Raw genomic sequence first — 14,677 nt, 5'->3', positions numbered from 1 at the left:
AAGCATTGGAGTCAACATTGGCCAGCATCCCTGTGGAACACTTTTGACACCTTGTAGTCCATGCCCCGACGAATTGAGGCAGGTCTGGAGGCAAAGGGGAGTGAAATTCAATATTAGGAAGGTGTTCCTAATGTTTTGTACACAGTGCATATCAACAATGGACAAATTAAACAAATACCAAAAGAAGGTTCCCCTTTAACACAAAAGAGAATGTTGTGCCATGCTTCAGCTGTGTAGCCATTTCTTGATCTGCATCGTTTGCCTTACTTTGTACAATGTATGACCAATTATTATTATTTGTATTCTTTATATAATCTTAGAAGTCACATTGAGATGTACATCTCTTTTCCAAGTGAGCCCTGGCCAAGAAAGAATCTTACATATAGTTAAACAATAGACAAAAAATATAACAATGAATGGAAGTTAAAATGGTGCATAAGAGAGCAGGTTTAAAAACATGTGCAGTCTGGTCAGCAGCCCTCCAATCAAGAATTTAAAATCAATCAGAATAAAATGATCTAATTTTAAGTCCTTCTGCAAAGTGTTCCTGGATGATGGGGCAGCATAGTTAAGCACTCTGACCAGACTCAGTTCGTGCGTTGTTTACAGTATAATATAACTTCCTGCTTCAGTGTCGTCATCATAGAATATATTTGAAAGTAGAGGTCGACCAATTATGATTATTCAACGCCGATACCGATTATTGGAGGACCCCCAAAAAAATCCGATACCGATTAAATCGGACGATTTTTTATTTGTAATAATGACAATTACAACAATACTGAATGAACACTTATTTTAACTTAATATAATGCCTCAAATAAATAATGAAACGTGTTCAATTTGGTTTAAATAATGCAAAAACAAAGTGTTGGAGAAGAAAGTAAAAGTGCAATATGTGCCATGTAAAAAAGCTAATGTTAATTTCCTGGCTCAGAACATGAGAACATATGAAAGCTGGTGGTTCCTTTTAACATGAGTCTTCAATATTCCCAGGTAAGAAGTTTTAGGTTGTAGTTATTATAGGACTCTCTCTCTCTCTATACCATTTGTATTTCATATACCTTTGACTATTGGATGTTCTTATAGGCACTTTAGTATTGCCAGTGTAACAGGAAAGCTTCCGTCCCTCTCCTCGTCCCTACCTGGGCTCAAACCAGGAACACATCGACAACAGCCACCCTCGAAGCAGCGTTACCCATCGCTCCACAAAAGCCGTGGCCCTTGCAGGGCAAGGGGAACAACTACTTCAAGGTCTCAGAGCAAGTTACGTCACCAATTGAAACGCTACTAGCGCGCACCCCGCTAACTAGCTAGCCATTTCACATCGGTTACACCAGCCTAATCTCAGGAGTTGATAGGCTTGAAGTCATAAACAGCTCAATGCTTGAAGCACAGCGAAGAGCTGCTGGCAAACGCACGAAAGTGCAGTTTGAATGAATGCTTACAAGCCTGCTGCTGCCTACCACCGCTCAGGCAGACTGCTCAATCAAATATCAAATCATAGACTTAATTATAATAACACACAGAAATACGATCCTTAGGTCATTAATATGGTCAAATCCGGAAACTATCATCTCAAAAAGAAAACGTTTATTCTTTCAGTGAAATACAGAACCGGTCCGTATTTTATCTAACGGGTGGCATCCATAAGTCTAAATATTCCTGTTACATTGCACAACCTTCAATGTTATGTCATAATTACGTAATATTCTGGCAAGTTAGTTCGCAACGAGCCAGGCGGCCCAAACTGTTGCATATACCCTGACTCTGCGTGCAATGAACGCAAGAGAAGTGACACAATTTCCCTAGTTTAATATTGCCAGCTAACCTGGATTTCGTTTAACTAAATATACAGGTTTAAAAATCTATACTTCTGTGTATTGATTTTAAGAAGGGCATTGATGTTTATGGTTAGGTACAGTGGGGGAAAAAAAGGATTTGATACCCTGCTGATTTTGTATGTTTGCCCACTGACAAAGAAATGATCAGTCTATAATTTTAATGTTAGGTTTATTTGAACAGTGAGAGACAGAATAACAACAAAAAAATCCATAAAAACGCATGTCAAAAATGTTATAAAAATATTTGCATTTTAATGAGGGAAATAAGTATTTGACCCCCTCTCAATCAGAAAGATTTCTGGCTCCCAGGTGTCTTTTATACAGGTAACGAGCTGAGATTAGGAGCACACTTTTAAAGGGAGTGCTCCTAATCTCAGTTTGTTACCTGTATAAAAGACACCTGTCCACAGAAGCAATCAATCAATCAGATTCCAAACTCTCCACCATGGCAAAGACCAAAGAGCTCTCCAAGGATGTCAGGGACAAGATTGTAGACCTACACAAGGCTGGAATGGGCTACAAGACCATCGCCAAGCAGCTTGGTGAGAAGGTGACAACATTTGGCGCGATTATTCGCAAATGGAAGAAACACAAAAGAACTGTCAATCTCCCTCGGCCTGGGGCTCCATGCAAGATCTCCCCTCGTGAAGTTGCAATGATTATGAGAGCGGTGAGGAATCAGCCCAGAACTACACGAGAGGATCTTGTCAATGATCTCAAGGCAGCTGGGACCATAGTCACCAAGAAAACAATTGGTAACACACTACGCCGTGAAGGACTGAAATTCTGCAGCGCCGGCAAGGTCTCCCTGCTCAAGAATACATATATATGCCCGTCTGAAGTTTGCCAATGAACATCTGAATGATTGAGAGGACAACTGGTGAAAGTGTTGTGGTCAGATGAGACCAAAATGGAGCTCTTTGGCATCAACTCAACTCGCCGTGTTTGGAGGAGGAGGAATGCTGCCTATGACCCCAAGAACACCATCTCAACCGTCAAACATGGAGGTGGAAACATTATGCTTTGGGGGTGTTTTTCTGCTAAGGGGACAGGACAACTTCACCGCATCATTTGACGGGGCCATGTACTGTCAAATCTTGGGTGAGAACCTCCTTCCCTCAGCCAGGGCATTGAAAAAGGGTCGTGGATAGGTATTCCAGCATGACAATGACCCAAAACACACAGCCAAGGCAACAAAGGAGTGGTTCAAGAAGAAGCACATTAAGGTCCTGGAGTGGCCTAGCCAGTCTCCAGACTGTGGAGGGAGCTGAACGTTCGAATTGCCAAACGTCAGCCTCGAAACCTTAATGACTTGGAGAAGATCTGCAAAGAGGAGTGGGACAAAATCCCTCCTGAGATGTGTGCAAACCTGGTGGCCAACTACAAGAAACGTCTGACCTCTGTGATTGCCAACAAGGGTTTTGCCACCAAGTACTAAGTCATGTTTTGCAGAGGGGTCAAATATTTATTTCCCTCATTAAAATGCAAATCATTTTATAAGATTTTTTACATGTGTTTTTCTGGATATTTTTGTTGTTATTCTGTCTCTCACTGTTCATATAAACCTACCATTAAAATTATAAACTGATCATTCCTTTGTAAGTGGGCAAACGTACAAAATCAGCAGGGGATCAAATACTTTTTTCCCCCCCTGTACATTCGTGCAACGATTGTGCTTTTTTCGCAAATGCATTTTACATTTACATTTTAGTCATTTAGCAGACGCTCTTATCCAGAGCGACTTACAGTAGTTGAATGCATACATTTCATACATTTTTTCCTCCGTACTGGTCCCCCATGGGAATCAAACCCACAACCCTGGCGTTGCAAACACCATGCTCTACCAACTGAGCCACACGGGACCACAGTTAAAAATATATACTTGTGTATTGATTATAAGAAAGGTGTTGATGTTTATGGTTAGGTACACATTGGTGCAACGACAGTGCTTTTTTCTCGAATGCTCTTGTTAAATCGCAATTGTAAATGAGAACTTGTTCTCAACTTGCCTACCTGGTTAAATAAAGGTGAAATAAATAAATAAAAATAACTGTTTGGTGAAGAAGGCTATGATTAACGATAAATGAACAGGCACCGCATCGATTATATGCAACGCAGGACAAGCTAGATAAACTAGTAATATTATCAACCATTAACTAGTGATTATGTTAAGATTGATTGTTTTTTATAAGATACGTTTAATGCTAGCTAGCACCTTAACTTGGCTCATTGCTGCACTCGCATAACAGGTAGTCAGCCTGCCTCATGGAGTGCAATGTAATTGGCCATGATCGGTGTCCAAAAATGCCCTTGAAATCGGCCCTAATTAATCAGCCATTCCGATTAATCGGTCGACCTCTATTTGAAAGACATTCCATTTGACATTGACGTTGTGTGTTTGTGCCTGTGAGTGTGGCTTAGGTAACTGTCATGCTGGTTCCCACATGAAATAAACAGCAGATGATACAGCCTGGAACTAGAATTCCCCTCCCCACATTACACTAACACACCTCACGAGCTGGTGACATCACACGGGCGAGAAACAGTTAAGCTACTTTGACCATTAAAAAAAGAACGCAGCAATAAGGCACACCCAAACCATCAGGGGGGAGAGGATAGCCTAGCTCTTGAACTACCAACCACTGTTGGTGAAAGAGAGAGCACCAGAACTGGATGGTTCCCCAACACAATGGGCTCTATGCCTCTACAGAGGGCACACAAAGGGCAGAGGGTTCTGGTTAACAGGTGAAGCTCAGTTGTCAACAGCGGAAGCCGGGCTGCAGCCACAGGTGAAAGAAAAAGAGTGCTTTCCTCTGTGACCTAGGTCAGGGGTTTTCCAACTGGGGTCCACGGATACCATGTTTATGTCTCTGCGTCCAGTATGAAGTAAGTTAAAAAGGTAGTTTCACAAGCCAATAAAGTTAGCGCAATGACTAGTCTACAGGTCTACAAGTCTACAGGAACAGTGTGATGCTAGCTGTTCCTGTTCATCAGACTCTGGGGAAGTAGATAAACGGCTTCATTGACAAAATCCCAAACGATCCTTGTAATATGGAGGAAATTACAGTCATTGGAGCTAATAACAGGGTTATTTCTGTATACTGGTCACTTTTCGGGATGGAAAAACGGTGTGTCAACTTAAATAAACAACCAAAACCAGCTAGAAAGCATGCAGAAAAGATAGAATTTTAAATATTCTACTGTTAGCCAATGCCACTCCGACGTTGCACGGCATAATATTTAGATATTTCTTAACTCCATTCTTTTACTTCAGATGTGTGTTGTTGTGAATTGTTAGATATCACTGCACTGTTGAAGCTTGGAACACAAGCATTTCGCAATAACATCTGCTAAATATGTGTAGGTGACCAGAAAATTAGATTGGATTTTGATAATAGCATCTTTGAGAACTAACAATAAAATGAAAGCTAGACAGTCAGGAGGAATAAAAGATTCTAAAACCCCAGCATTCAGGGCACATGCCCAGTGATTTTGTTATAGTGATTGAGCAGAGGAACACAGCATTAGCCATGGCAAAATGCATAGAATTGCAGGAAATGTGCTTCAAACATGTACAGTTTTCTCTCAGCTCAATGGAAAAATAGTAGCATTGCAAAAAGGTGCTTTACAACAGCTAAATGTTGTCTATGCCGCCACGATGCCTTTACATTTCTAGCTAGAATATGTTAGAGTTTACACTTCCTCTTCCAATGAACTGTGGGGAGGTTAAAACAATGAAACTGTCTTCCAAATCTATTCATTTTTTAAATGTTGATTACTTCTACTTGCCATTATCATTCACCTGAGACAAGACGTGATTATATATTTTTTTTGCTAAAATATGATGGGGGTCCCTGGGTTACCAGTTTGCCTGGGCGGGGGTCCCTGGGAAAGAAAAGTCTGAAAACCCCTGACCTAGGTGACAAACAAGACCCCTGTTCAACAAGCATCACTGACATAGCAAACACAAAAACTGAAAGGCATTTTTCAAAGATAAAGAAAGAGAAGATTATATTTAGTGAACAACTGGGGCTAGCTACATCCCTGACAGGGGCTAGCTACGTCACTGACAGGGGCTAGCTACGTCACTGACAGGGGCTAGCTACGTCACTGACAGGGGCTAGCAGTACGAAGGCTAGCGTCACTGACAGGGGCAGCCACGTCACTGACAGGGGCTAGCTACGTCACTGACAGGGGCTAGCTACGTCACAGGGCAGCTACGTACGACAGGGCTACCGTCACTGACAGGGGCTAGCTACGTCACTGACAGGGGCTAGCTACGTCCCTGACAGGGGCTAGCTACGTCACTGACAGGGGCTAGCTACATCACTGACAGGGGCTAGCTACGTCACTGACAGGGGCTAGCTACGTCACTGACAGGGGCTAGCTACGTCACTGACAGGGGCTAGCTACGTCACTGAAAGTGGAAACAGAAATGGGATGACACTTGAGGGCTTGCCTAATCACCATTTGAGCAGTATTAGGAAGCTGGAGTAAATGAGCCAGACGGCTAAGCAGACTCAAGTGATCCGGCATACTATTCTCTCCTCTTTATGTGTGGTGTGCTCTGTTGTTAAGCGTGTGGTCTCACCTGGCACAGGCGAGAGCTACCAGAGCAGCGGCAGCATTCTCCCTCTGCCTGTGTGCGTGGAGCACGTACGTAGGAGCCTGGCCCTGCTGCCCCTGGCCCTGCTGCCCCTGGCCCTGCTGCCCCTGGCCCTGCTGCCCCTGGCCCTGCTGCCCCTGGCCCTGCTGGGTCTGTGCTGTCTGCTGGACCCCTTCCTCCAGCCAGGAGCAGAGCAGCCCTTCTAGGCCATTGAGGCAGTCGGCAGGCTCCTTGCTGAGGCTGAGGGGCTGGCAGTCACGTAGGCAAGACAGCAGTACCTCCGCCGTGACCCCACAGAGTGCCGGGTCACTGCGTGTCTGGGACTGCAGGAGGGGGAAGACCAGTAGCAGCCCCATGCGGGAGGTGAAAGGAGCCTGTTCAGGCTGTTGCAGCAGGCCTTGTCGTTTTAGCAGGGCCAGGGCCTCCTCATCGCCCCCTCCAGCCCCCTCCCGGTCCTGCTGCTCCTCCAGGGCCAACTGACGCTGAGCCCCCCACAGGCCCCGCAGAGCATTCAGACGGTATTCCAACAGGCGGGCATACGCATTGCTTTGGTTACCACAGACTGCACGGAGACGCTCGGCTAGCTCCGCAGGATTCTTTGTCTCGAATGTGAGGATCTAGAAGAGATAGAAAGGAAGAGTGAGAAAATGTGAGGGATATAGAAAATAGTCATGAAGATCTGTAACCAACAGGAGTTGGTTTAATCCTTGGGGAGACAATGGTTCGAGATCTTAAAGCAATGACGGCATCCAGTATAGTGCACTGACTGTAAATCACCATCTAGCTGGGGTCTGGCAACCTCTAAATCCAATTTACAACAGAGCACTGCTTCACTTTGAGATAATGTGTAGCTAAATTGAATATGAGGGAGGAAAAGGAGGTTAGACCCTTTGATTCTAATGATACTCATTAAAGAATCAAAATACATGTGTGGAAATAACCTGGGATACCCCTTGTTGTATTTCTAACCCACAGTCATTTCACATTTAAATTGTATTCATGGTGCAGATGTTCTTACCAAGAGAAACAGCCAAATACAGCATTACATAATCAAAAAAATAAGCAGTATGAAAAAGAGAGAGATTGTGGGGTTATTTCAGAGGAGATAAAAAGGAAAATTGTGCATCATCTGCACTTACGCAGCATTTCAACCAGGTATCGATTACAGTGTCTAGTCTAAGACTCCATAACACCATTTGGCAGGCACTTTTTTTTCTTCAGATATGCGATTAATGTTACAGTAAAGTCCCTTCATTGGAGACTGGGATTGTTCACCGACCCTCTCCACCTTACTCTGCAGAAAGGATTCTCCTCTACAGCTAGATTTCCATCCAATTGGAGAAAGATGTCAATCCAAATATTCTAGAAGCTGCATAAAGAAAATAGGCACATTTTTCCACCAGTGGTGTTTCACCAAATGGACTGGTTGTGGATAAAAACAGTGCCTGACGACGTAGGGCACAACATTTTCTTCTCCGCTTAAGTTTTCATGTCCCGAAAACTCACATTTTCAAGATGTTCCCATCACATTTTCAACTGCACTGATACATTTGTCACTAGAACTGTTATGTTAAATACCAAATGTGACTACTCAGCAGCTCGCAGATATAGTGCAGGTGGGCTAGTCTACATTATTATGGATAAGAGCGAGAATATTTTATTTGTCAAAAGGCAGTCAAGCATCGATCATCATGTCACCAGAATAAGACCCTAGATATTTAATGGAAAGAAGCATCAAGCAAGCTCATCACCATGCACTTTCACCACCCTGTGAAGTTCATCATAATGTATTTCATCTGTAGCCTAATAAACTGCATGGTTTCCCCAAGTCATAGTGGGAGGACCACACACCATATGATTGTGTGACTCCGAATTTACTTCGATATGATGGTTATTATATCAATATCTGCGTTTCCACCGCCATTTTATGCATAATTAATTTTACGGACACAAAATGTATCCCACTATGTCGAACGCACAAATGATCTTTATAAAATTGTACCGAAACTTCCTGTTTTGATCACAGCTGTCGTGATTTTTGATTTTTTTTAATACTGTATGACTTCACTCGCATAAAAACTGTGGATGGAAACGTGGTTAGTGATGCTGATATAAATAGCCTGCATCTAAGCGCCCATGGGCTGCTGGATGACCTGATCAATCATGAGTTTGGCAACATTAACCCAAAAGAGGAATGCATATGGAAACATTCCCACTGTGCTAATGGCCCCTGTAGATGACCTCCATAAAGACCAGAGGAAGCTGCTTGGAGAGGCTGGAGGACTTAACCAAATCACACATTTTAATGTTTCTACTACTCTCTGATAGGGAAATTACAATGTCCACAGACCCCTAATAACCCCAACTCATCATACAGCAATTAGTGTTGCACTACCTTACCTCCTCACATAATTTTTTATTTAACTAGGCAAGTCAGTTAAGAACAAATTCTTATTTACAATGACGGCCTACCCCAGCCAAACCCTAACGATGTTGGGCCAATTGTGCGCCGTCCTAAGGAACTTCCAATCACGGCCGTTTGTGATACAGCCTGGAATCTAACCAGGGTCTGTAGTGACACCTCTAGCACTGAGATGCAGTGCCTTAGACCACTGCGCCACTCGGGAGCCCTACATAAGAAGAATAAGGTTAGTGAGAGCAGGGGGAAGGGTGGATGGTGGTGACAGTACAATAACTAGAGGCACACTGCAGATGCTCAGGTTACATGCCATCCATCCTTCCACTGCAGAAAGGACAAGCAACACTTCCATGTCCTGTACTGCTATTGAACCAATGGTACTGGGCTATTCTGAGAAGTGACACGGGCAATAAGACCTTTGTTTTGACTTCCACCTCTCAGACCCAAAGCTAAGCCTGTCCCACTATGAAGCAGTAGAATCAGGATGCCAAACTACTGCACCTGGGGCACAGGGCTAGCTAGCACAGCTGCTCTATCCCCCCAGTCATTGCTCCACTCTTTTACGAAAAATAAGAAAACTTCACAAGCAGGAGATGTACGCAGTAAAGTCTAGTCCACTCAGGTTGATTAATTCTCAGTGTCCATCTGTAGCATGTAATCTGTCTGACTCTCACTCATTCACCATCTATCAATCTGTGACCCCTTTATCTATGTTTAGGTCTACATCACTCTCCATCTGTGCACCCTCAGTCGCAAACCTCAATTTCCTTGTTCTCACCTTCTCTATTCCCCCGTTCCACCATTTTCTGGTTGTTATTAACACAATTCTATTCCAGTATGAATAGTAGGAACTAGAGAAAGTCCATATTCATAAAAAAAAAAACATACAGGAGTAATTATAGGTTAAGTGCCTTGCTCAAGGGCACAATTACATATGTTTCACTTAGTCAGCTCAGGGATTCAAATCAAATCATTATTGGTCACATACACACGGTTAGCAGATGTTATTGTGAGTGTAGGAAAATGCTTGTGCTTCTAGTTCCGACAGTGCAGCAACATCTAACAAGTAATATCTAAAATTCCACAACAAATACCTAATACACACAAATCTAAGTCAAATCTAATCTGGAATAAGAATAGATAACCTGCAACCTTTGAATTACAGGGCCATCACTCTTAACCACTAGGCTACCTGCAGCCCTAGTCTCTGATATGCCTAGCACATTTGTCAATGGATTCCTACAGCTAACGGGATCGATCATTCAAGCGTCCATTTATTCGGTACTTATTCTGAACCATAATGTCAAGGTTGACCAGAAAAGGCCTTTTAAGAGTCAAGCACATAGGCCAGCTAGCTTAATGGTCCATATTTTTGTGTCTATGGTTGAGTAAAAGGCCACAAGGCATTGCACAGGTGTCAACACCAGATGAATATTGATCAAATAAAAAAGACTGCCATTGAATTATGGCAGTTCATTAAAATACTGTCAAGTGTGCCAATGAGGAAGTATACTGTGCTTCTATGTGCTGAACTCTGAACTGTAAGACCCTCTGGCTACATACTGGTTTGAGGAGCCTGCAAGCATGCCTTATTTACTTTTCCTTTTGTATTTGTTTAGTTTGTATGCCAATGTGCTTTGAAGAATGTAATGCATAAGTTGATGAACACAACAACAATAGCCAGCCACCACTCAAGAGCACCCAATGTCTTGGCCAAAAATGACAAGGGGTTCCCCACAAAGGGTGGGGATTTAAAAGCCAGGACATGATAATAGTCTACCTAGCTACGTCGTGAGTCATCATGCCTATACAGTGAGATTCATAGCTAACGTTATAGCAGCTGGATCCGATCAATCAGGAAAGGAAACAACGTTATCACCACATTGAATATTAGCTGGCAATAAGAATTTCAATTGACATGAATAACGTACCTAGTTATAGCTAACTACCTCTTCAAAAGGTAACGTTAGACAGTCTGCTAACGTTGGCTAAACAGTTACAATAGTAGGCTGTTAACGCCATGACCTGCTTGTCAAGCCGGCGTTGGCACCTTACTCATGAACATTATTAGCTAAAAATAGAATCTGTTTCTACAGCTAAATGTGACTTCATTCATATGTAATTAAATGTTGAGCTAGCTAGTTAACTTTCGGCTATTTAGCTTAACTATAGTCGGTTAGCTAGCTAACGTTAACGACACTCTGTTGTTGCCAAGAAAACATTCGAAATGCAAACGTTGATGCAGAGTAGACTCACCTCCTGCTCAGTGTCCCCCTGCTCAGACACCCCGATTTCACTGGGAAGTTCAGCCAGATCCGTGACCCGAATCAGTCCATCGTGAAGGAAAATAGTCTCTTCCTTCACTGACAGCCACTGGGACGAATCCACGGCCCCGGAGCCCATCTCTCTCTCCCCCGAGAAAAATGCCAGAGAGGTCGAACATCAAAACAAATTCAATATCCGAAATGACAACAACACTACCCGACAGACATGCTGTCAGTCAGATGACAAACGCAAACGTAGTCCGAGCCAGCTACGTTAGCTAACTAATGCCACTCGTACTGCTTAACTACAGTGGCTAGCTGGCTAACATAGGTCGGCCAGCTGATTGCACTGTGTGGGACAGGTTCTTTATCTACCCCAGGCTAGCTATCAACCGTACTGTACCGTTTTTACAGTGCAGAGTGGATGTGACACTCTGTAAACCGTAATATTTACAGCGAAGTTTCATAAATGACTGCCTTCTCCTGCTGAACACAACGTCTGAGCATAACCACAACACGACAAGAAAGCAGGAAAAATGGCTCCGTTAATGGTCCAACCCCTGTTTATTAGTGACCGGATAGATATTCGAAATACCACAGCTGAGACGCCATGTTTCCTAGGCCAACAGTTCCCAGCATACACTGCAGGTTATCCTACAACAGGGATTTCTAACCTTTTCTAGCATGATAGCTACTCTTCCCCGGGCCATTGGTGTACAACGGGTGTTTTAAGTCAATATACCTGGTAAAATAATGGTTAAAACAACACAAAGGGGCACAATTAAATGTAGTATTTCCTGAATTCTGTTTTCTCACAAATAAATGTCCTGGTTTTGGAAGAAAAAAATAATGTTTGCTCTCATGATTTAAATTGTTCAAAGAGAAACATCGAGAACTTATGTTCTGAATCCCTGTTTTTTTAAGGTAAAAAATATATATTTGCGTGTATTATTCCCCTTTAACTGCACATGTTGCAAGAGAGTAATTTGTCGGTCTAGAGATGTTTCTGCTGGGCCTTATGGGAAACCGAGGCTTTCTGAAAGCTTCCGCGCTTTCAGCAAATTGTTCCGGGAAATGGTTCAGTACTTGGAGCCTCATTATCTGTTCACAATGCACATGACATTTGCTAGACAGCAATAGGTGTGATTATCAGATAGATGTTTTTTTCACAACTGTTTTTATGTACATTTCGTGGCGCAGCGGTAAATCGTTGGCTTTAGTAGCCTACAATCAGTTGGAAGACCGGGTTTACATCATGCTTCCCTTTTTTACCTTGAAGTTTGCTATTTTTCCTAACTGAATCTATAGTATTATTTAGGATGCATAAGACATAGGTTTATACAATAGCAAACAAAACAAATTATTTGAACAACAGTGCCGAGAGTGTGGTTTCACATAAAACTATTTTTCAAAATATTGTGCAATCGACCTCACATGTCTGAATGTTCCATAGTTCCCTACTCTACCTGCTAAGCTACCGGTCAGGTGAAATTTATTTTACAAAATCCTAACTATATTTGTAAGTACGTTCAGTAGAGGTCGGTGTTTTAAAGCAGCTTGGAATCGAAGAAAGCCCGAACCATGGCGAAACCAATGGGGTCTCGCATTTTGCAACAAGCAGTTTGAAAAAGCACCTGATCAAACAAACTTCGCACGTCATTGAAGACGTACAACTGATAAAGCCAGACACGCATCTGCACACTGCTTCACGCCTGGATCACACCGACAGGGTTTTTTCCATTTTGGTTCGGCAGAAGTACATTCATTTCCAATGGAACGCTGTGTTTGCCTTACAGCATTGTGTTGCAGAGGCAGTTGCAGTACGTTCTGTGTGGTGCATACCTTGGATTTATCGAATGCATGGGTCAAACTATGTGTTGTTGACAGAAATGGTAGCGGGTGTCAAATGTTGAACTTTTGTTGCACACATATCCAGATGATGCTTCGTACCATTTTACGCAATGACACTATATGTGTGATCTGAGAGTGGTACCGCGTGGTGAAACAACACTTCCCACTCATTTTTAATGGAAGAAATGCGGTGAGAAGGGGAGTGGGCGGGACCGTTGGGGTGCGTGAACGTGGTGTGGGAGGGGGTGAAAAAGTTCAACATTTCCCAACTTTATGACCACTGGGCAATGACCAATCATATCGAGTGGTTCCCATGACGAATTTGACACTATGCGAACCATCGCTGGAGACTTTCTTCAATATCAGCACTGATCTGAGGACACATGATAGGTGTAGTATTTCATCAAATGAGAGACTTAATTTCAACCAGTAGAGAATGTGGACCCATTCCAGTAGATAATGTGAATTGCTTTATTGAAAGAAGTTCATTATCCAAGTGTTATAAATACATAATACATGCATTATAAATATTATAACTGTAATATATTATACATAGAAGTTAAATTTTTACTTCAATGCACATCTGGTGTGCATTATAAAATCTGAGGAAGAAAGAGGAGGTAGGGAGAGAGGTGTGAGTGTAAAATACAAAAAGGGAAAGTGGTAAGAACAGTGGAGCAGGGAAGACAACATATGATTAATGAATTATAGTGCTACTAAACTTATTATTCTCTCATGTCATTACAATTACATAATACTGTATCTAGCTGTGTTTCCTAACCAGCCTTGAGCCAAAGGTTATCTTAAGAGCTGGTGAGGTGGCGATGACAGGCCTGGGGGTTGGCATCCTCTCTCACATCAAAACATACCTGCAGACAAGAGACAGATGGAGAGATTTTTTTTTATTCTAACACTCTCAGTCATCATAATCATCAGGAGGTGAAATGCAAAACTGACCTTGGATCATTAACTCAGGGACTACTACATCTCTATCTGTATTTCAATGTAAAGCATCTCTTTAATAATACTTCCTGTTGACCCGACCAAGTGACCTCTCACCTCTGATCATGCTGTGCCCTCTATGTCTCAGCCAGTTCAGATGCAGGAGGGGTTCAGATGCGGGAGGGGTTCACCGACACGGCTAATATAACCTTGTGGATTTAGGGAGAGACTGTCAATTTAACTACCTTATTTTCTCAATAACAGTGTTCAACAACAATCTGTGTGTGTGGCCTTACCTGGTGTCCACACTAAGTGGCTGTAGAGTACTTTATACTGAAAAACATGTACAGACACACAAGGACAAACAATATAGCGTAGTTATATAAATATAAATAATTAAGTTACATACTATTCTCCATGGTTGTTCCTCTTGCCTATTCTTTGAAGGTGGAAGGAGCCACAGCTACCCACCTGAGCCTGCTTTCTGATTAATGCTTTCAGATTAATGCACCAGTATGTAGGTGTGGGTTATAGGGTGTCTAATTGTTCAAAATTTTTTCAATATGGGAGACTCTTAAAAGAGCCTGTTTGGTTTTGTATACACATCACCCTTACTTGAACAGCACCCTCACCTGACAAGTAGAAATAAAGGGAGAGGAATTGGGAATTTAATGACTGGAAGAATACTCTTATTGATATGTGGATGGCTCTTAAAAAAGTATTCTGGTTGTGCATAGTGTAGTCTGTTGTT

The 14,677-nt window shown here is 42.5% G+C and overlaps 1 protein-coding gene across 7 annotated transcripts in view; it reads right to left on the bottom strand.

The window, feature by feature from the left end:
• The window catches only part of LOC106585296 (probable E3 ubiquitin-protein ligase HECTD4), a 61,456-nt gene extending 49,697 nt beyond the window's left edge, over nt 1–11,759 (bottom strand). For all 7 annotated transcript variants that reach the window (XM_014171366.2, XM_014171370.2, XM_014171368.2 and 4 more), the window contains exons 1-2: nt 11,126–11,759; nt 6,436–7,067 (exon numbers count right to left, since the gene is read on the bottom strand). In XM_014171366.2, coding sequence (XP_014026841.2) covers nt 6,436–7,067; nt 11,126–11,272 — 779 coding nt within the window. In that variant the 5' untranslated portion in view covers nt 11,273–11,759. The remainder of the gene's footprint in view (nt 1–6,435; nt 7,068–11,125) is intronic.
• Between the last annotated feature and the right edge of the window lie 2,918 nt (nt 11,760–14,677).

The sequence above is a fragment of the Salmo salar genome, chromosome ssa24 (assembly GCF_905237065.1).
Source record: "Salmo salar chromosome ssa24, Ssal_v3.1, whole genome shotgun sequence".
NCBI classification, from domain to species: Eukaryota; Metazoa; Chordata; class Actinopteri; order Salmoniformes; family Salmonidae; genus Salmo; species Salmo salar.
The sequence above is the reverse complement of the archived record's forward strand: the minus strand, read 5'-3'. Positions and strand labels throughout refer to the sequence as shown.